This window comes from Gopherus evgoodei, chromosome 8 (assembly GCF_007399415.2).
Source record: "Gopherus evgoodei ecotype Sinaloan lineage chromosome 8, rGopEvg1_v1.p, whole genome shotgun sequence".
In the NCBI taxonomy this organism is placed as follows: Eukaryota; Metazoa; Chordata; order Testudines; family Testudinidae; genus Gopherus; species Gopherus evgoodei.
Window position 1 is genome coordinate 23,679,308 of NC_044329.1, and position 20,231 is coordinate 23,699,538.

The 20,231-nt window shown below is 42.4% G+C and overlaps 1 protein-coding gene across 1 annotated transcript; it reads right to left on the bottom strand.

The window, feature by feature from the left end:
- Nucleotides 1–8,184: 8,184 nt before the first annotated feature.
- Nucleotides 8,185–19,715, bottom strand: C1QTNF2 (C1q and TNF related 2). Its single transcript, XM_030573024.1, has 3 exons — nucleotides 19,491–19,715; nucleotides 10,981–11,232; nucleotides 8,185–9,048 (listed from the first exon to the last, which is right to left on the bottom strand). Exons 2-3 carry the CDS (start codon nucleotides 11,222–11,224, stop codon nucleotides 8,435–8,437), a joined length of 858 nt encoding a protein of 285 aa, XP_030428884.1. The 5' UTR covers nucleotides 11,225–11,232; nucleotides 19,491–19,715; the 3' UTR covers nucleotides 8,185–8,434.
- Between the last annotated feature and the right edge of the window lie 516 nt (nucleotides 19,716–20,231).

A 20,231-nucleotide genomic window follows, 5' to 3' on the forward strand; every position in this document is an offset into this window, starting at 1 on the left:
ATTTACTTGCCCCAAAGCTGTAGGTTTACCTGAAAACACCTCACAGAAGTGTGCTTGTCTTTAGCACTCAGATGCCCAACTCCCAATGGGGTCTAAATCCAAATAAATACGTTTTACCCTGTATAAGGCTTATGCAGGGTAAACTCATACATTGTTCGCCCTCTATAACACTGATAGAGAGATATGCATGGCTGTTTGCTCCCCCAGGCATTAATGCATACTCTGAGTTAATTAATAAGTAAAAAGTGATTTTATTAAATACAGAAAGTAGGATTTAAGTGGTTCCAAGTAGTAACAGACAGAACAAAGTAAGTCACCAAGCAAAATAAAATAAAATGCGCAAATCTATGTCTAATCAAACTAAATACAGATAAGATCCTCACAAGTTCCAGAATGCTCTCTTTTACAGACTAATCTTCTTTTAGTCTGGGTCCAGCAATCACTCACACCCGCTGTAGTTACTGTCCTTTGTTCTAGTTTCCTTCAATTATCCTCGGGGGTGGAGAGGCTCCTTCTTTAGCCAGCTGAAGACAAAATGGAGGGGTCTCCCACGGGTTTAAATAGACTTTCTCTTGTGGGGCGACCCCTCTCCTCACTCCTATGCAAAGTCCAGCTCCAAGATGGAGTTCTGGAGTTACTTGGGCAAGTCACATGTCCATGCATGACTCACAGTTTTTACAGGCAGAAGCCATTCCCCACATGGTATCTTGTAGGTCTCCAGGAAGACTTCTTATGTGGATTGGAGCATTCCAAGATGCATTGTTCCCCAAGTGCTTCCTGATCGCGTACTTAACCTTGCGAATTCCTTCCTAAAGAAGATGACCAAATGCCTCACAAAGCTTACTTAGCAATCAAGCAGTATACAACCAATATTCTTAACCTCAAGTACAAAATGATATATATGTACAAATAGGATGAAGAGATATAGTAGACTATAACCTTTATAGAGATATGTTACATGGCACAGGCAGCACAAAACACATTCCAGTTATGTCATATTCCCATAAAGCCTTATTGGAGGTACTGTCACAAGGATAAAGTTGAAGCCAAAGCTGACTGAGAAGTAGAGCTTCTCTGGTGACCCTACTGTGGTTAGCCAGAAGGGAGCTGTGGTGTGACTCAGGGACTCACATAGCTGAAGGAAGCAGAGTGGGGAAAACGTGGATGGAGGAACCTGGAAAATGCAGCTAATGTTTTTTGAAGCTCTGGTCTAGTTCACCAGAGTGTATGTTATTCTGGGAAATGGTCACTGCATGTGTGTGTCTGCCACCCTCCTCTTCTCTGAGCTTCCTATAAAAACAAGAAAAGAAACAACACTTTTCCTATACTGTCTTTTCAAAATGGAAAGATCTGGTGTTTTGACATGCACAAGATGTTAATCTTATAGCCTGAGTATCCCGGCAGCTCTGGCAGTAAAATAACCCAGGTGCTAAGTTTTTTCATACTGAGTCTTAAAAGGGGAAGAGAAAAAACTGTAAAAACCTGTAAGCATATCACTTCATATTGAGTGAATTCAGTATAGATTAGAAGTACCTTCCTCTACTAGGTCTCAATGCAGGTGATGTGATAGCATTTACTACGCAACCTATATGCTAGACCACAAAAGTTTTCAGCCCTACAGAAAAAGGTTTTCTAATTTTTTTTATTGCATGACTGAGCATTTAGTTAAACACATGAGCTTAGCTCAAAGAGCCAAGAAGGAGGGTGCATTTTCTTAGATCATGTTTCATAATACACATGCCATATGTGCCAGACATCTTATAAGCCTTAATGCCTTATACTTTTTCAGCCTGAGTTAAAAGAAAAGCTAACACTAGAGAAATAGGAAATCAGCTGATTCTCCTTGAATGTGGAAAGGGAGAATCTCTGTGCATGAGCAGAGCACCCCCTTGAGTACCGAGGTAAAATCCAAAGAGACATGTCTTTTCTGAAACAGACCAGGAAGCCATGCATACTACAGTATTAGCAACCAGGGCCAGGGAGACTATGGCGCTTTCTAGTGGATAACAGTGAACTTGATGAGACTTTCATCAGGAGAGAACAGATCCTTATGGAGGCAAAAGCTGATCAGAGTAACTGACATGGAGGCAAGGGTTACAACTCCCTTTTCAACTCCTTTCTCCCAGTGACAACATAAAAGCAAGACCCTCATCCACCCCAGAACTCAATTCAGAAGACTGGAGGTAGGGATCTTGCTAACAGATGCAGCATTGCCAACTGTTGTGATTTTTATGTGAGTCTCACAATATTTGATGTTTTTTCTTAAAGGTTCAGAGGCTGAAATCAAGAGATGGCAAAGCAAATCTCAGGCTTCATTTATTATTTGGTCTGGGTCATGCCTTTGAAATAATGGGGGTTGGCATTGCTACAGATACCTTTGCCACTACACCAACTGCCTCTCCACTTCCAGTGACAGGTGGAAAGTGAGGGGGGAAGAAAACCCCTGCTCAGCAGCCTCTCCTTATTAAATGCTGCTTCCTGTGTGTCTGAATCCCCTGTAACAAGCTTTGTAAATAAGTTTTTTTCAGCAAGTAAGATAGTATGATTGTGTTTAAGCCACTGTAGGTAAAATTCTCCCTGTTCAGAGGAAACCACACAAGACCAATACAACTCTGAAGTGCATTTGTCTGTCCCTCTCAGGGATGTTTCACGGAAACACGTAAGTGTCCAAAGTCTTTGGGCAGACCCTTGCTGAGGGGTGAATTTCCTCCTGTGCGAATAGATAATTTCTCCCACTTTGCCCTCTTCAGTTTGCTAGTTTCTGGATTTTCCACTTCTTTTCTGTAACTCTCCAAGTTCTGTACTTGCCTTAGGTTCATTGAGCTGTGGTTTGTGTCATACAGACAAGCCCTGGAAATAACTTCTCTGTGGTATATAGCAGTGGTTCTCAAACTTTTTTTTTTTTCATGGACCACTTGAAAATTGCTGAGGGTCTTGGCAGACAACTTAATGATCCTTCCAAATGTTGTTTGTACCATTAGCTAACTATTGTAAAGTGCTTTGGATAAAAGCGCTATATAAAAAAAACGTAACAATACACTTCTTTGTTCTACAAATAAAAGCACCTAACTCATATTTTAATATCAGTAGCCTTACCTTTCTAAAACGATGGATGTGCTCTATCTCCCCCACCATGGCAGTCCCCAAGCTGGGGCTTGGAAGGAGGGAAGTCTCTCCCCAGCCACAGAGATGAGGCTGAGAAGGAGGGGGATCTCTCCCATGCAGCTGCAGCCCTGGAGTTGGGGAAAGTCCCTGTGATGGTTTCAGTCACAGAGATCCCCTTGGGACTGTCACCTGATGTACTGAAATTACCTCTGAGCCCGTTTTCCCTGCCAGCTTAGGACTCCAGAACCCTGCCTTGTTGAGCCAAACATGCTAGCCTGCTGCAACACAGACCCAGGGTCTGGGCCTCCTCTCCCAAGCTTCAGGCTTTAAGTGAAAACAGCTCTGCAGGTTACCTGACTCCAGCATCCAGACACCCAGCTCCCAATGGGATCCAAACCCCAAATAAATCCATTTTACTCTGTATAAAGCTTATACAGGGTAAACTCATACATTGCCCACCCTCTATTACCCTGATAGAGAGAGATGCTGTTTGCTTTCCAGATATTAATCACTTACGCTGGGTTTACTAATAAACAAAAGTAATTTTATTAAGTATAAAAAATAAGATTTAAGTGGTTCCAAGTAATAACAGACAGAACAAAGTAAGTTACCAAGCAAAATAAAGCAAAAACACGCAAGTCTAAGGCTAATACATCAAGAAACTGATTACAGGTAATATCTCACCCTCAGAGATGTTCCAATAAGCTTCTATCACAGACTAGACTCCTTCCTAGTCTGGGTCCAATCCTTTCCCCGGTACAGTCCTTGTTAGTTCCAGCAGCCATCTCAGGTGGTAACTAGGGGTTTTCTCATGATCTGCTGCTCTTTGTCCTGCTCCACCCTGTTTTTATAGCTCTTGCACAAGGTGGGAGTCCTTTTGTCTGTGCTTGGCCCCCACCCCTCCTTCTGAATGGAAAAGTACGAGGATTAAAATGGATTCCAGAATCAGGTGATACGATCACTTATCATGCAAGACTCCAGCCTCCATTCTTCCTGGGCTGGCTTACATGTACACAGGAAGGTTTGCAAGTAAACAGAGACATTTACAGTTCATTGATTCTGAAATATCCTTAATGGCTTCCACTTAATATGTTTACATCAGCAATAAAGTTTATATCTTATTCTTCTAACTTCAGACATAGAAATAATACATGCAGACAAATAGGATAAACACACTCAGTAGATTATAAGCTTTGTAATGATACCTTACAAGAGACCTTTTGCATAAAGCATATTCCAGTTACATAATATTCACATTCATAAGCATATTTTCATAAAGCATATGGAGTGCAATGACACAGTTGCCTCTTTCTCTGGCTGCCGCAGCTCTGCACATCCCAAATGCCCCCCACCCCCTCTTCTCACCTCACTGCCCCCTACTCCTATCCCTTATTCACCCCAATGCCACCACCTCACCTTACATGTGCATATTCTCCAGGGTCCAGACACTAATTAGGTGGGTGGCCCTTCATTCTCTCATGTGTGGCCGTCCAGGCACGCAACTTAAAGGCAACTATCCACAGACCACCTGAATGGAGCTGGTGGACCACTAGTGGTCCATGGACCACAGTTTGAGAACCTTTGGTATATAGGAAGGCCTGCAGACCTGAACTGGTAAGCATGGAATGGTTATTGTAACATGATTCTGTGCTATATGAAAGAAAGAACTCTTGCTCCCCTTCCTTGGATGAGAACATGAGAGCTCAAATTTGTTCTGAAAGTTGAAAGCAAAACCTAGATTACTGTACTAAAGCCAGTGATCTCTCTTGCATTATAGATCAATTGCACTTGGTGAGTCTAACCTAAATATTTGCATTCATTTTTCTCATTTTATTAGAGAAAAAATAATGAATTACCTTACAGGTAATCTCCCATCTCTTCCAGACCAAAAAATATAGAGATAGGTATGTATGAGATGTCCCAGGCAGAGTCACTATTGTTTTGAGCTGAGAGCTGGGGACTGGGAGTTAATTCTTTGATTGTGTGTGACTTTGATGTAATCACTTTCTCTCTCCATGCCTAAGTTTACCCCAAATTAGACATAATACCTCCTACCTCACAGCAGTGTTGAGGCTTAAATAATGAGTGTCTGTAAAGCACTGCAAGATTGCAGATGCAAGGTGCTTGAGACGTGAAAATTATTTGGGCACCCACTGAAAATATGAGTACACTGGCACTTTAAGTTAGGGGTGGCCAACCTATGGCTCTGGAGTCACATGGGGTTCTTCAGAAGTTAATATGCGGAAGTTAATAGGAACCGACTCCGGGGCTGGAGCTACAGGTGCCAACTTTCCAATGTGCAGGGGGTGCTCACTGCTCAACCCCGGGCTCTGCCACAGGCCCTGCCCCCACTCCACTCCTTCCTGCCCCATCCCTTGAGCCTGCTATGCCCTCACGCCTCCTCTTCCCCACCCAGAGCCTTCTGCATGCCACAAAACAGATGATCAGGAGGTGTGGGGGTGAGGGAGAGGCACTGACTGGCAGGGCTGCCAATGGGTGGGAGGTGCTGGAAGTGGGGGAGAGCTGATGTGAGGATGCTGACGTATTACCGTGGCTCTTTGGCAATGTACATTGGTAAATTCTGGCTCCTTCTCATGTCCAGGTTGGCCACCCCTGCTTTAAGTGGTAAGTCTCAAGGGAAATATGGAGCTCTATTCTCCTGCCTCACAAGAATTCCTGCCTAGAGAATAGAAAGCTGAGTTTCCACTTGCAGAGTTTCCTGCTCTCTCTTCTGTCAAGGGAACCTTCCCTCTGCCTCCCACCGTAGAATGGGCAAGAGGTTCAACCACCCCAACTTATAGATCTCCCAAGACACCCAGGCCTCTATGTGCCCTGAAACAGAAGTGCTGCCATTGGCACAGTTCCCTCAATGAGTGTACAGCAGCAGGTGTGGAAGGCAGTCTACAGGAATAGGTGCTGCTTCAGGCAAATGTAATACCCAAGTGCTTTTCCTATGGGAATTCCACTGGGTGTGGAGGAGAAAATGCTTAACTCTCCTGGTCCATTTTTTTTTTGGCAAGGTTCCAGCTAGGTGGAAGAGTGTCTATGAGCCCCAGGGAAAGGGGGAATGTGCTGTAGAGTTGGTATTCCCCTTCCTTCCACGCCTCCTTTTGTTGTTCCTCTCCACTCAGGGGATCCTATTGCTTATGGTCAGCGAGTCTGGGTCAGTGATTCAAGTTGCACACCAGTCTAGAAATATGTTCTAATTGGAAAACTTTATTATAAAACCAAGATTATTCTAGCAATGTTTGAATTCAGCTTTGTTTTTAAAAAGCAATTTAATGATCTTGCAAGATACAGCACAGTTACTGTAGTTAATAGTCATGCAAATATTATGACTTGTAAAAGTAACATAAACATGTTTTCAACCTTGTAGGATTTCACTTCAATGTATGAGAATTAAAAGAACTGGAACTTCATCTGAATTTTCATCTAGAGTGATAGAATAAAGAAAACTAAAGAAATGACTGGGGACGCATGAGTGCATATATGAGAAAAGAATTTGGCCCACGTTTAAAGGTGGAGAGTTTCACTTGGCTGTCAAGATAGATATCTATATTATGAGTGTTTTACAAAGGGGAGTTTGTAATAGACATTTCTGGGGCTCAGAGCCAGATTGCAGCAGCTTTATATCAGGATTGCTTTGGATTCTACTACAGTACTTCTAACATTAGAGAACCATACCTCTGTTATCACCAGCTGATATGCTTATAGGTAAAGGAAGAATGCTAAAAAAAAAAAAAATCTGTTATAACTCTTGACCTTTTTATCACCAATACAAAGCGGAATGTAGTTGATTCCAGAGCATCAGTAATATTTTACCATGGTATGCTGAAAACAATATCTTGTAGCAGTGGGTCACCATACTTAGGAATCAGATACGTGTGTATGCATTAAAGCCCTAGAAAAGAGCCTTAGCAGCAGCTAACAGATCCTGCATAGCAAAAGCTAGGGAGAGAAGTTCACACAACAGTTCATGGAATAAAAGTTTGTCCTCAGTCTGAGGCATGAGCCCAAACGCCAAATTTGGATCAGAATCTTACTGAGCCATTTGGCCCATGCAGCCCTGAGATGTGACACTTGGGTCCAGATCCAGATACCAACTTTACCAAAACTTGGGTGGAATCAGATCCAGGATTCCAGTTCAGGTCTCTCTTAAAATCTGATTTTTGTGCATACTGGATGCATTCTGAAAGGTAGTGAGTGCCATTAATACCCACTGAATAGGAGTTGAGAGCAGCCAGCATCTTACAGGAAACTTTGCTATTGACTATGAAGGGGCTAAGATGAGGTCTTTGTACCTGTTCTATTTTGGCCAGACTGCTTTGCCCATTAATAGTGCACTTATGAAGCTGCTGTTAGGATCTTAACAAAGAACTGTCCGACTCTTTAGTGGTTACTGAACTTTGACTTTGAATTAATGAAGATCCTTTCTGCAGGGGGATAGATATTGTCTCTAACAGTAATAGTGCTTCCGATACAAGGATGCAGGATATAGCTTTTGGCTCACTTTGTAATTAAAAAAATAAAAATATAGATTCTGCATTGATGTTAAAGTTATAGTAATCTGACCACAGCATATATGCTTTGTAGAGGAAAATATAACAGACAACTCCAAGGACTATAAAAAACAATCATTAAGGATACTTTAAAGTGCTCCCACTGATCCTAAGACTATTTGTATTACTGTAGCACCTCAGAGCCCCTTATGCTAGGGGCTGTACAACCCCAATCCTGGTGGGAAACACCTGATACCAACCAAGTGATAATTGCGCCCCACCTCCAAGTAAACTATATACTCAGTATCTTCCCTTTATCTCTAGGTAAAGGCAGGGCCGGCGCTTCCATTAGGCGACGGGCGCCAAGATTCGGGGGGCGGCATTTTGTGCGCTCCCCACCGGAGCTTCCGGTTCCACTCCCTTCGCGCCTCTGAAGAAGGACCTGCTGCCGACGTGCCGCGGAAAACAGCAGCAGGCAATTGAGCAGCTCAATGACTGCTGCTGTCGCCTGCAGCATTTCTGCAGAGGGTCCTTCGCCGGCGTGATGGGAGTGGAACCGGAAGCTCCCACGTGCCTTGTGGGGCGCGCACAAAATGCTGCCCCCTGAATTCTGCCTAAGGCACCAAAAACCCTGGCTCCACTCCTGGGTAAAGGTTATAGGAAAGCTTGTGCTAAAACTTAAAATGACATTCAAATGCAATGCTTTAATGGTATCGGAGACTTCCAACTAGCCAATAGAGTCCTATGATTATCTCATACATACACACTACAAGCTGTACTTTGCTTGTATAAGCTCCCAAACTAGCTTCCTATATTTTGACAGTCTTCTCCTATATTTCATTGAGATAATCCTGGTCAGCATATATAAGAAAGCCAGTAAATAAACTGTCTGTCCAGTAGGGATCATAAAAGAGCCCGTTTTGTTCCGAGTAAAAGATCTGCAACCACACCTCATCTTCCTGCTTCAGGGAAATAATGGTTGATCCAGAGGCCACATCGTGGTTACCAGTGTTGGCATCAAAAGTCTTTATTCGGTATTGCCCATTATGGACCAACCCAATGGCCAAGTGTTTATTGGCCAAAGTGATGTCGTAAGTGAAGTAGTAAATACCAGGAATGCTGCATATAAATTTCCCACTGGAAGCATTGTAGTGCCCTCCTTCATTCATAAGGATCTTGTCAAATTTGATGGGCAGCCTCTCTCTCGGGTAGCTTTTGGTGACTGCGACTGAAAAGGCAGATTTGGCTTTTTTGGTGTCACAGCTGCATGGTCCTGGCATCCCGGTATCGCCCTTTTTCCCTTTGGGTCCTTTCTTTCCTTGCACTCCATTTTTCCCATGATTTCCCTTAATACCCTTCGGACCTCGTGGACCTGCTTTGCCGATGGCGCCTGCTTTCCCCTTTGGTCCTGGTTTGCCTGGGTTTCCAGTTCGGCCTTGAGGACCTGGGAGACAAATTGCCTTCAGTGAGGTTTTAGTGAAAAATGTGATCATGTGTGAGGGCTGTGTTATCATTACAACACTAAATTATCATATGGGAAGAAACCAGCCAGGAACCCCATCTATGGACAATTTTACTGAAATAATACCTGGGGCTGGATGGGTACTGAGATCTGTCAGTCATGTTGCCTTTTCTAACACAAATATTCAGAATGTACATTATAACAAAGGAACCTCAGTTTTGCTCACATTTTGCAACAGATTTAAATGAGTACTGCTGAAAGGGTGCAGAGTGAGCCTGACATTGTTAGAAAGTGACTTCCTACATTTATCCATGGACAACCCAGATAGAAATAGTGCAGGCTTTCCCTCCACACTATCCTCTCTTGGTGCCTTGAGCCTCAGTTGCAGGGACCACCTGGAGGAATAGGAAGAGAGTTCCGTTCACATGTCCATTTGTCCTTGGCATCTCTGCTGAAACTGCCAGTTAATACTGACTGTAATGGGAGTTTCTGTGCCATAGACATTTGTTCAAAGAAACAGGATGTAAACCTCCCAACACCTGTCAGGGATGGTCTAGGTATACTTGGTCCTGCCTCAGTGCAGGACTAGATGACCTCTTAGGGTCCCTTTCTAACTTTCAGGGTAGTTAAGCTCTGGAATAGGCTTCCAGAGGAGGCTGCAGAATCCCCATCACTAGAGGTTTTGAAGAACAGGTTGGACATTGTCAGGGATGGTCCTGCCACAGCGCAGTGGGGCTGGACTTGATGACTTTTTGAGGTTCTTTCCAGCCCTACATTTCTATGATTCTATGAGAAGGATCCCACTGCGCAGACAATGTGAAAGAACAGAGCCTAATTTAAGACAGGATTGACCTTGTGGGTGTAAGAAGCAAAAGGAAGTTGGGAAGGTGACAGTGAGAGAAGAATCTGGCCTTCATTCCCGTAATATCTGAATACTTTGAAATCTAATGTATGGATCCTCACAGCACACCTGTAAGGTAGGGCACTGCTATTATCCCCATTTTACAGATGGGGAACTTAGGCAGTGTGAAGCTAGGTGACTTGCCCAAGGTCATAGAGGAAGACTGGCAGACCAGGGAAATGAATACAGTCCTGAGTCCCACATGAGCCTCTTAAACACTGGTCCATCCTTCCTCTCCAACCACTAAACATGCTATCTCACGAAGAGAAGACTTTACAAAATGAAATGCTCCTGCAGGCACTTGGCTATGCTGGAGTAATAATGCACTATGAGATAATGTAGCGAAATCTCACTTTGGGAAGGGTCAGCAATAAGAGATATCACCTAGGACTTTCTAGGCAGGCATGAAAGAAAAGAATCATGAATGAATTACTGTGAAAAAAAAATACCCCAGTGGTTTAACATGACCTGTTTGGAACATGGTGCCTCACTTAATTCAGTCACTGTTTTATCTGAGCCTTGATTTTATTTGCTCAGAACCTGCGGAATCAGATCATCTGAATGTAGAATAGAATTACTTCCTCCTTCATTTTGATCAGCCTTGAATGCTTTAGGCAGGAATGCTTGAATTACCCTGTCTCTGAGTAGAGAAAGATAGTACCAAATTCGAGTCAGACCTGGGCCCCTTTCTGGGAGCTGCTAGATGTGAGACTGAGCTAGGAGCAGGGCTGAAACTGCTAGACAAGACAGTTGTGTGACAGGTAACAAACTTCAAGTGAAACCCAGAACTGGGACAGTGGACCAAGTATGGGTCTGGGAGCATAAGTGCTGAAACTAGGGCTACTCACTTGAAGTGGTTTCCATCATATAGAAGGTTTACAGTTTGGTTCAATGTCTCTCAGTGCCCCCACTATATGCTCAGCACCTATGTTTTCCTGTGTTTTCTGAACCTCTTCAGGCTATCCTGGTGAAGAGTAGTGTTAACAAAGCGCTAAGAGGCAGTTCCCTCTTACCTTCCTCTCCATGCTCTCCTTTCTCCCCGTCTTCGCCATCTTTTCCATCCTTCCCTGGAAACCCCATTCGCCCAATTGTTCCTGGAGTCCCTGGTGCTCCTGGAGGGCCAGGCGGGCCCTGTGGCCCTGGCATGCTGCATATGAGCTGGTGGGAACCTTTTGGAAATTCTCCTTTAACAAAGGCACTGAGAAGTTGATTAGCTACACAGGGCACAGTCCAGATGAGCAGAATCACAGAGATCATGGTGAAACCTGTTATAATGAAACAGAAGGGTTTACTGACATGTACCATGGCAGGCCAGTATACACACAAAAGTATCCCTACCCACCTTGCCGGGGGGAGGGAGGAGGAGTGTTTCTCCTTTCAGTTGGGGCTAGTTGTATTGTTTTGGTGGCTGGAGGAGTGACATGAACCACCCCATTTGAATCTGGGATCCTCTCTATTGCACAGTCACATTGTTACCCTTACCTACACATCCACTTTCCTCTTCCCCTCAATGAGAATGCCCCTGGCTTAACCCCTCTCCTTTGTTCTCTTATGACCTCTGCATTGAAATGGACTGGACAGCTGAGCCTTATCTACTCCAAGATCACTCCCAAATTGGGGTTTACCAGTCTGGTTACCAGAAACGAAGGGGGGACAAGCAAAGGGATGGGAAAGCAGGTTTGAGGATAACAAAAAGGGCCTTTGTTTCCTCAGACCTCTCTTTCTTTCCTCCGCTCCTTTCCCTCCCTGTCACCTCTTTCCCCAACCCTTCTCATTATATCTCCTCCTTTCTTTGCTATTTCTCCTTTTTATGCTTGATCCCTGAAAGCTGTGAAATGCAGAATAGCAGTAATGGCATGGGGTGAAGGGAGTGATTTGCTGCATATTAACAGAGCTAGAATCCTTACTGCGGGACTCTCATGTTTCTCATTACTCAGGGATCTAAAGAGGTAACTCCTGAATACTCCAAGGGATTCCTGAACTGTCAGCAGCACTTGTCAAGTGTGGTTGAGAACTCTACCTATTTTCACTAGAAAGCTGGTTTTGCAGATCCATTTATTTCCCAGTCTGCCAAAATCTTGGCTAAGATTTTTTTTTAAAAACTTGTTTTAGCCCAAGGGGTACAAATCCAACATCCACCTCTCCTCACTCTTAGACTTGCTGAGCAAAGATGTCTGTCTACCCTTCTGATTCCTTATCATGTCTCCATCAATTCCAGTCCACAGCAAGCAGCACACTCTACAGCCTAAAAATACACATCAGTCTCTCTCTAACTCTGAATATAGGCTGCAGCTGTGATCTCACAGCTGTCAGAGCTGGCAGGAGATCACTAACATTCTTCAGTACTTTATTCTCTGCCTCTTCACTTCCCCCTCCAGGATCCCCCATCTTGCTTTTCCTTCTTTATACTGTATTTTCATCCCCTGATGTTTTCCTAACCTCACACCAAGTCAGCTTATTTCCCGCCCCGCCTCTGTTTTTTGTGCCTCCAAGTTGGTTGGTTAAGAATTCTAGCTCAAGCCTCACTGGAAATGGGTACCATTAACTAAAATCCAAATCTGGTTGTGTCTGTTTCTTCTTGTAGTTCCTCCCCTCTCCCTGACTGTTACATTGAGGCAAATTCTGCTCTTAGTTACATCTCTGTAATCCCATTCACTTTCGTGGTGTTTCATAGACGTTAGCCCATTAGCATGTAAAATAAACCGATTTAAATGTAATAGCAGAGGCATCTACTCACTGATATACAGTACTTAATCTGGTTTCAGAGTATTCCAGATTCTGATAACCTTTACCCCTATTCAGTGATACCACTCATGGAGTGAGGAGCAACACACTGTGAGTGAGGGTGACAGAAGAGGGACCTAATGATATAATTTGGAGACAGTTATGACAATATGTGAATTAGGGGCCTGATTGTGTGAGGTGCGGAATGAGGGCACTGAGCGCCATGTAGGACTGACTCCTTCATTGGGCTTATATCACCCTCAGTAAAATTCTTTGTACGTTAAAAATGTTGGAGGCTGAATTTCAGAAGAAAGTGGAGGACAACAGAAACTCTGTATACCTGTTATACAACGTAAGGGCTTGTCTACTCGGAGAAATTTTACTGTATAGCTGTTATCAGAGGGGTAGCTGTGTTAGTCTAGATCTGTAAAAGCAGCAAAGAGTCCTGTGGCACTTTATACACTAACAGACATATTGGAGCATGAGTTTTCGTGGGTGGATACCCACTTCATTGCACTTCGTATAGCTATTTTGAATAAACTATTCCAGAATAGCTCCCCAAAATTCTATTCCAGAATAAAAGTGACTTTTCTGGGATAATTACTCCACTCACAAAGAAATTAAAACAGATAGTGATAGATACATGTTTAATTTTAGGTACTTGTATGACCCCCATTACCATAGCATCTGAGTGTCTCACAATCTTTCATTTATTTATCCTCACAACTGTGAGGTAGGGCAGTTCTATTAGCTCCATTTTACAGATGGGGGAACTGAGGCTCCAAGAGGCCCCAGCTAAATCCTCAAAGGCATTTAGGTACCTAGCCCCCACTGAAATCAATGGAAGTTTAGAATGTCTAAATACCTTTTGAGGAGCTGGGCACTAGTGACTTGTCCAAGGTCACACAGGAAGTCTGTGCTGAAGCAGGGACTTCAACTAGGTCCTGAGTCCTAAGATAGTGCCTTAACTGCTGGACACCCTTTCTCCATGTTAAGCAAAGTACATATGCTGTGCTTCTCTAGGGCTTCAGCGTAGCCGTAGACACTCATTACAGCAGCAGGAACAGTTCTCCTATAGTAGTTAATCCACCTCTCTGAGAAGCAGTAGCTAGTCTGACAGAAGAATTTTTCTATCAACCTTTTGTTGTCTACTCCTGGGGTTAGGTTGGCTTAACTGTGTCACTCAAAGGTGTGGATTTTTCACACCCTGAGCAATGTAGCTGGGTCAATTTAACTTAAGTGCAGACCTAGCTGCAGTTAGATAATACCAACTGTCGCACAAGGTGGTGTCTTCTCTGTGTACATCCCATTGGAGATTCTGAATGAGATAAACCCCATCATAATCTAAAACCAGAACATTTGACTTCATATGTTAATTTTAAACAAGAATACCCCCTCAGACTCCACTTTTGAATTATTATTAACTACAGAGGCTCCTGAACCAACCCACCAGATATAATCATCCATTTATATCCTGCTCAAACTGGCGATGGAACTGATTTTTGACTGCATTTTGGGCAGTCATTGAGCAAGATGTTGCAATCCAGTCATGAACTCTTTTTGTTGAGATCGAATGAGTACTACAGAGTCTGTGGAGCCAAGAGTTTGACTTTCTAAAAGCAGAGTTAGTCTTCTGTTTTCATTACTAACCACAGGCTGAGAATAAAATACTAGCCAAGTCAGAATTCTTTACCCATCGTATTCCTGTGTAAACAACTTTTTTGAAAAGTCCTGGGGGGCCTCGTTTCCTATTTTTACCATGAATTTTTAAGATCTCATTTGGTTTACTGAGACACAGGGCCTGAAGCTGCCCCCTTGTGCTTAACTCATGCATCTGATCTGTGTTTTCTGAACGTGGCAGGAGCATGTTTTACATGAGGCTATGGACGTCAGAAATTAATATGTATGTGTGGGTGGGATTTGCAGAAACATGTAAACCTTTGCAAAATTTCCAGCATGGTTGTGTGTTTAAATCTCTATAGAGGAGAGGAGTTTGACCATCCTGTATTCAGAAACTTTAGAAAATGTCATTTCACTACATCCTTATTGTCTCCTTCTGTGCTAAGAGTAGGTTGAATATCACAGATGTAGAACTGGTGAGAAACTACCTACATTCAGCATGGTGTTTACAAGAGTGCCATCTGTAGTGATTGGGAGCTGCATCAAAGGCCTTCAGAACCCACAGTACCTCATTTTAGAGGCCAATTTACCTCTGCCCCATACAAATATCTAATTATCTCACCTTTACCATTGCAGATTATTGACAGCACAGAAGCCAAGTCAGAAAGGGTGGTGTCTAACTTCTATTGAAATCAGGAAGTGCCTAAAAATTGAAGGCTATTAAGTGCCTAAATATCTTTGTGACTCCTACCCAATGAAGTAAAAAGATATCACTTTAATATTCCTGAACTAAGGTATTTATTGGGTCTTCCATGTTAAAAGGTTTAGTATGCTTAATTAAGGGACAAAGAGAGAGATACACATAAGAACACGGCCCCTTCCCTTATCATAGAGCTTCCTCGCCCTAGCTGTGACAGATACCCCTCTTTCTAAATATATATAGGATAAAAGATTCATCCATCATCCCAGTTGGATTTTTCTTATCAGGTGCTTACGTTCTACTAACTTAATATAAGATTAGTTTTTGTTCAGTCTAACCAGCTTCCAAACAGTTCTCTAGCACTCTTTTCTGAATATCTGTAGCTAGGCAAAGCAAGTGTGGTTAAATGGACACACATACAAGCTAGAGCATTAATTGTGACAGTATGAACTCTATTATCTGTTACCAGGCGCTTCTAGTCAATAGGAACACAGCAGTCTCCTGGGGCTACATCTGAAGCCTATTAAAGTCAAGAGAAAGATTCTCACTGACTTAAAGGAGCTTTGGATCAGGTTACTGATGTTCTGATGAACCCAGACATTAGTAACTGAGATTATTATGAAAAGTATTGTACAAAACACACATCTAACGTTCTTCCCTGCTCATGCTCTCTGAAGGGGAGGGAATATGTAGTACTGTGTCCTCCAAGAGCCACGTAACTTCTTATTATAAATCCATTGCAAAAATATGCTACAAATTAACATTGTATTGAGTGTCCCACACTTTTTCAATGTATATAATTAAAAACATGCAGAGGAGCGAGAGACATAAAACAGATCTCTGGAGAGGATTCAGTTCCTGAGCTATTTTGGTCAGCTCATTCCTGTGTTCTCTCTTGCTTCATACATATTTAAGTTAATTTACGGCTGATGAAAGGTGTCAGATTAATAGCGTTGGAGATTGAAACCACAGAACAAGTATCACCATGGGCAGATGAATAAAGGCCTTTGCTCAGTGTCCAGCAACAATAATAATTAAAAAAGCAAATAGAATGGTAGGATACCTAAGAGAATGACACTGAAAATATTATAATACTACTGGTATGCCCTGGAATTCTGTGTTCAGTTCTGTTCACCCATCACAAACAGGGCCTAATGGAAATAGAGGGCATTCTGAGCAGAGCTGGGCAGGGAAATGGTTTTCCTATCCTGCAAGAGTCTCTGAGATTTCAAAAATGTTCCCATCCTATTTGGGGGTGTCAAGGTTCTTCCCCAACTCTGAACTTTAGGGTACAGAAGTGGGGATCTGCATGGACACTTCTACGCTTAATTACTAGCTTAGATCTGGTACACTGCCACCATTCAGAATTCCAGTGTCTGGAGCACTCTCTGTCCCCCCAAAACTTTCCCCTCCCTGGGTTGCCTTGAGGGACTTCACCAGTTCCCTGGTGAACACAGATCCAAATCCCTTGGATCTTAAAACAAGGAGAAATTAACCATCCCCCTTCCTTTCCCCCCACCAATCCCTGGTGAGTCCAGATCCAATCCCCTTGGATCTTAAAACAAGGAGAAATCAGTCAGGTTCTTTAAAAGAAAGCTTTTAATTAAAGAAAGAAAAGTAAAAAATCATCTCTGTAAAATCAGGACGGAAAATACTTTACAAGGTAATCAGATCCGTATAGCCCAGAGGATCCCCCTCTAGCCTTAGATTCAAAGTTACAGCAAACAGAGGTAAAATCCTCTCAGCAAAAATACAAGTTGAGAAAACAAAAATAAGACTAACACGCCTTGCCTGGCTATTACTTACAGGTTTGAAACATGAGAGACTGATTCAGAAAGATTTGGAGAGCCTGGATTGATGTCTGGTCCCTCTTAGTCCCAAGAGCGAACAACCCCCAAAACAAAGAGCACAAACAAAAGACTTCCCTCCACCAAGATTTGAAAGTATCTTGTCCCCCTGTTGGTCCTCTGATCAGATGTCAGCCAGGTTTACTGAGCTTCTTAACTCTTTACAGGTAAAAGAGACATTAACCCTTAACTATCTGTTTATGACAGGGGGCAACCCCAAAACCTTTTTGAGAGAGAGAAACCCTTCCAAACAGCTGAGTCGTTAGGGAACTCAACAGGGCTGTGGGAGAGTCAAATTAAGTCTCTGCTCTGCCTGATGCAGAAACTGAGTCTTTCACACCCCAGATGAATGCCCTAACCACCAAGCTTTTTCACATATGGGGCAGGTATCTTGCTCAGTGGATCCTATACCCAAGAACTTTTTGTGAAAAGTTTCAGTTTTGTTGAAAAATTCCGAACCCACCCCAATTCTGAGACCAGCAACAGAAATAGACGCATGGATAAAATTCCTTATGAAGAGAGACTGAAAAGAGGAGGGCTGTTTAGTTTAGAGAAGTGATGAATAAAAGGGAGCAATATGGAGTTGTACAAAATAACAAATGGCATAGAGAAAGTAAATTGAACACTTTGGTTTACTTTGTCATAATCCTAGAATAAGGGCACAGTGGCTGATGAAAGGCAGCCAATTTAAAACAGATAAATGCTTAATTATCCCGTGGAACTCATTGCAACAAGGTACCTTTACAGTAGTAATTAGAAAAGAAAAACAGGACTTTTGGAAGGGCTATAATGCCTCGTGCTTCAGGACATAAGCCAATCACTATCTTGTTACGTTTAGGAAGAAAGCCTCCCTGGGGGCAGGATAGATGCCCACTGAGGGATTCCAATTCTCTCTCTCTCAGCTTTAAAAAGCATATTGGAACCAAATCAACACATGTCCTTGGCCTCTCCAAACTACATGCAATGATCCCAGTAGCAAAGGTCAGAAAGAAAAGGTTTGGCATATTGCAAGATTTCAGCTGAGATATTAGAGTTTGAACAACATTCAATGAGAATGTTTTCTATATTCAGGATGTTGTTGAATGTTTGATCAAAAATATATCCCTTGTGTAATAATACACAACACTTGTATAGTGTCAGACAAACATTAGCTAATTATTGAAAGCTCTTCAGGGCAGGGACTGTCTTTTTCTGTGTTTACATGGATCCTGGTCTGTGACTATGGCTCCCAGCTGCTCCCACAATACTGGTAGTAAATAATCATAATCCTCTCATTACCCCTTCAGTTTAGTACTGTCATTTTAATACACTGATTTTTCTGGGGGGAAATAAGAAGTGACTATGGAATGGGTCAGTATCAGAACTCATGTCGTCCTGCTTTTAGTTGTGGGGCACATTGTTAGGGAATACAATACGGCAAATATAAATAAAAATAATAATTAGGAAGTGAAAAGAGAATCCAATCAAGAAAAATTTTTGTCTGGACACCACGAATGAGCCATGGATGAAGGTTGGAAGAGCATCCCTTTTGTTGTCATGTACCATAGTATACATTCTGTATTGCATTTCAGCTGCCTTAGAAATGTAAAATCAGAGTAAAAATCCTAGAGCAGTTTATCCAAGTAGGAAAGTGGCTGTGTGGTGACAGATAACCTAACTCAGAGATAAATTTCCTTCAAGGAAGCTAAAAAGTACAAGTTGGAGGTAGGGGGTGTTTGAAGGTGATGAGTGAGAGGGAACCTTCATCACACAGTAATTGACAAATGGTTCTGTATTGCCTGAATAGGGACTGTAAGCTTTGACCATGCGGTCTATTAACTGGTGTTGCCTGAGTTATATTTCCTCCCTGCTGCCATATGACCTTACAGTGTTTTCTAACACTGATTTGTAAGTTAAAAGATTAGCTAAATCCTTATATTCCAGTGTTTCCCATAAATATTTGGACATCTGTTAAATAAAGCAACAGCTTCCTCACCCCAGATTCTTGTGGTATAATTCAAAAGGTTCTAATGTTCTTAAAATGACTGATTTCCCTTTTATTATAATTCTTATTACTGGTCATTATAATAAAGTATCACCCTAATGATAGCAGCAAAGCACTCGTCCACACAAAATAAAACAATGATTTGATTTAAACAAGGTGTGCTATGAATAACTAGGGTGGCATGTTTAAAATGGATGCATTTAATTGCTTATGTAGCTCAGTGAAAGTCAATAGATTTACATCGGGTCTGAATTTGGCCCATTATCTGTTGTTAGGCAAAATGCTGTTAATGTTACACTTCAAAAATAGGAGAACAATATCTCTTACGCTTTGGGTTGCATTACTGTCCCTGCCATTAAGCAAGCAGCTGATGCTTGTGCCAGTCCCTCAGTAGCTTTGTGTAGAAAACCTTATTATACAAGTCACCAGTTAAAGAACAGAGAGAAAACTTCCCTGGGCTGGCTGAGCCCAGAAAACACTATGATGAGCAATTTCCCACTGTAATATTTCTTTTAATTCAAGACTGTTGCCGTTAAGGATTCCTTTGCATAACTTGGAAACCTGACTGCTCAGTAATTTAGACCTTATTTAGCCAGGGTTTCAAAGTTAAGGATTTAAAAAAAAAAGGCGGGGGGGAATTCTACTTACCAGGACTAATCTCGTCAGTAAGATCTTGACCTGCACTGGAAAATCTACTGAATCTTAAGCAGATGTTTCATTGCAAATCGTTGTCACACAGTTTAGCATGAATCCCGGTTATTTCTGCAGACAACTTCCTTTCCGAGGGTAGTTTGAAAATTCAAGTCCACAAGCTGTGTTTTAAAAAGTTTATTCCTTTTGCTTCTATTCCCAGCTTCCTGCAGCAGCTTCAGGTTTTGGCTCAACTTTGCCAAAGGCATATTTTTATTATTGTGTAATGGGTTTGAGCCTCTTCCTTGTGTCACATGATATGGGAAGAGAATTTTTACACACATATGGCTGAAAAGCTCTTGATGCTTGGGATTGCCTCCAGCCCTGCTTTCCTCTCTCTGTTTCTCCTTTACAAACTACTCTGAAAGGTTCAGAACTTGATTGATTCATGGGTAAATGATTGAGAGTTTGCCTGATGCCGTATGTGTGTCTGTGTAAGGAGTGTTTATAGGGAGATAGATTGGTTTAGTTTGATCCAGGGAAAAAAATTCACACATGATCCTTAGCACATTGGCAGGAGAGGAAGATCTTATCCTGGGGACTGAAACTCTGTTATCAATTCTAAAATGATTTAGGCAAATTGGTGGCAGGAGATTAGTCCCAAGCGGGGAAGTGAAATAAGTAATGATGGCAATGGAATAAACCACTGACATCATCGTTAACCAGACAGTGCAACTCAACAGCTCTATATACCTTACT

What these genes read in the sequence shown, in the direction of transcription:
- C1QTNF2 (XM_030573024.1), bottom strand. Translation starts at nt 11,224, where the DNA reads ATGATCTCTGTGATTCTGCTCATCTGGACTGTGCCCTGTGTAGCTAAT. An exon ending in AGGAGAGCATGGAGAGGAAG is followed by an intron (nt 9,049 to 10,980) that starts GTAAGAGGGAAC and finishes TTTGTCTCCCAG; the next exon opens with GTCCTCAAGGCCGAACTGGA.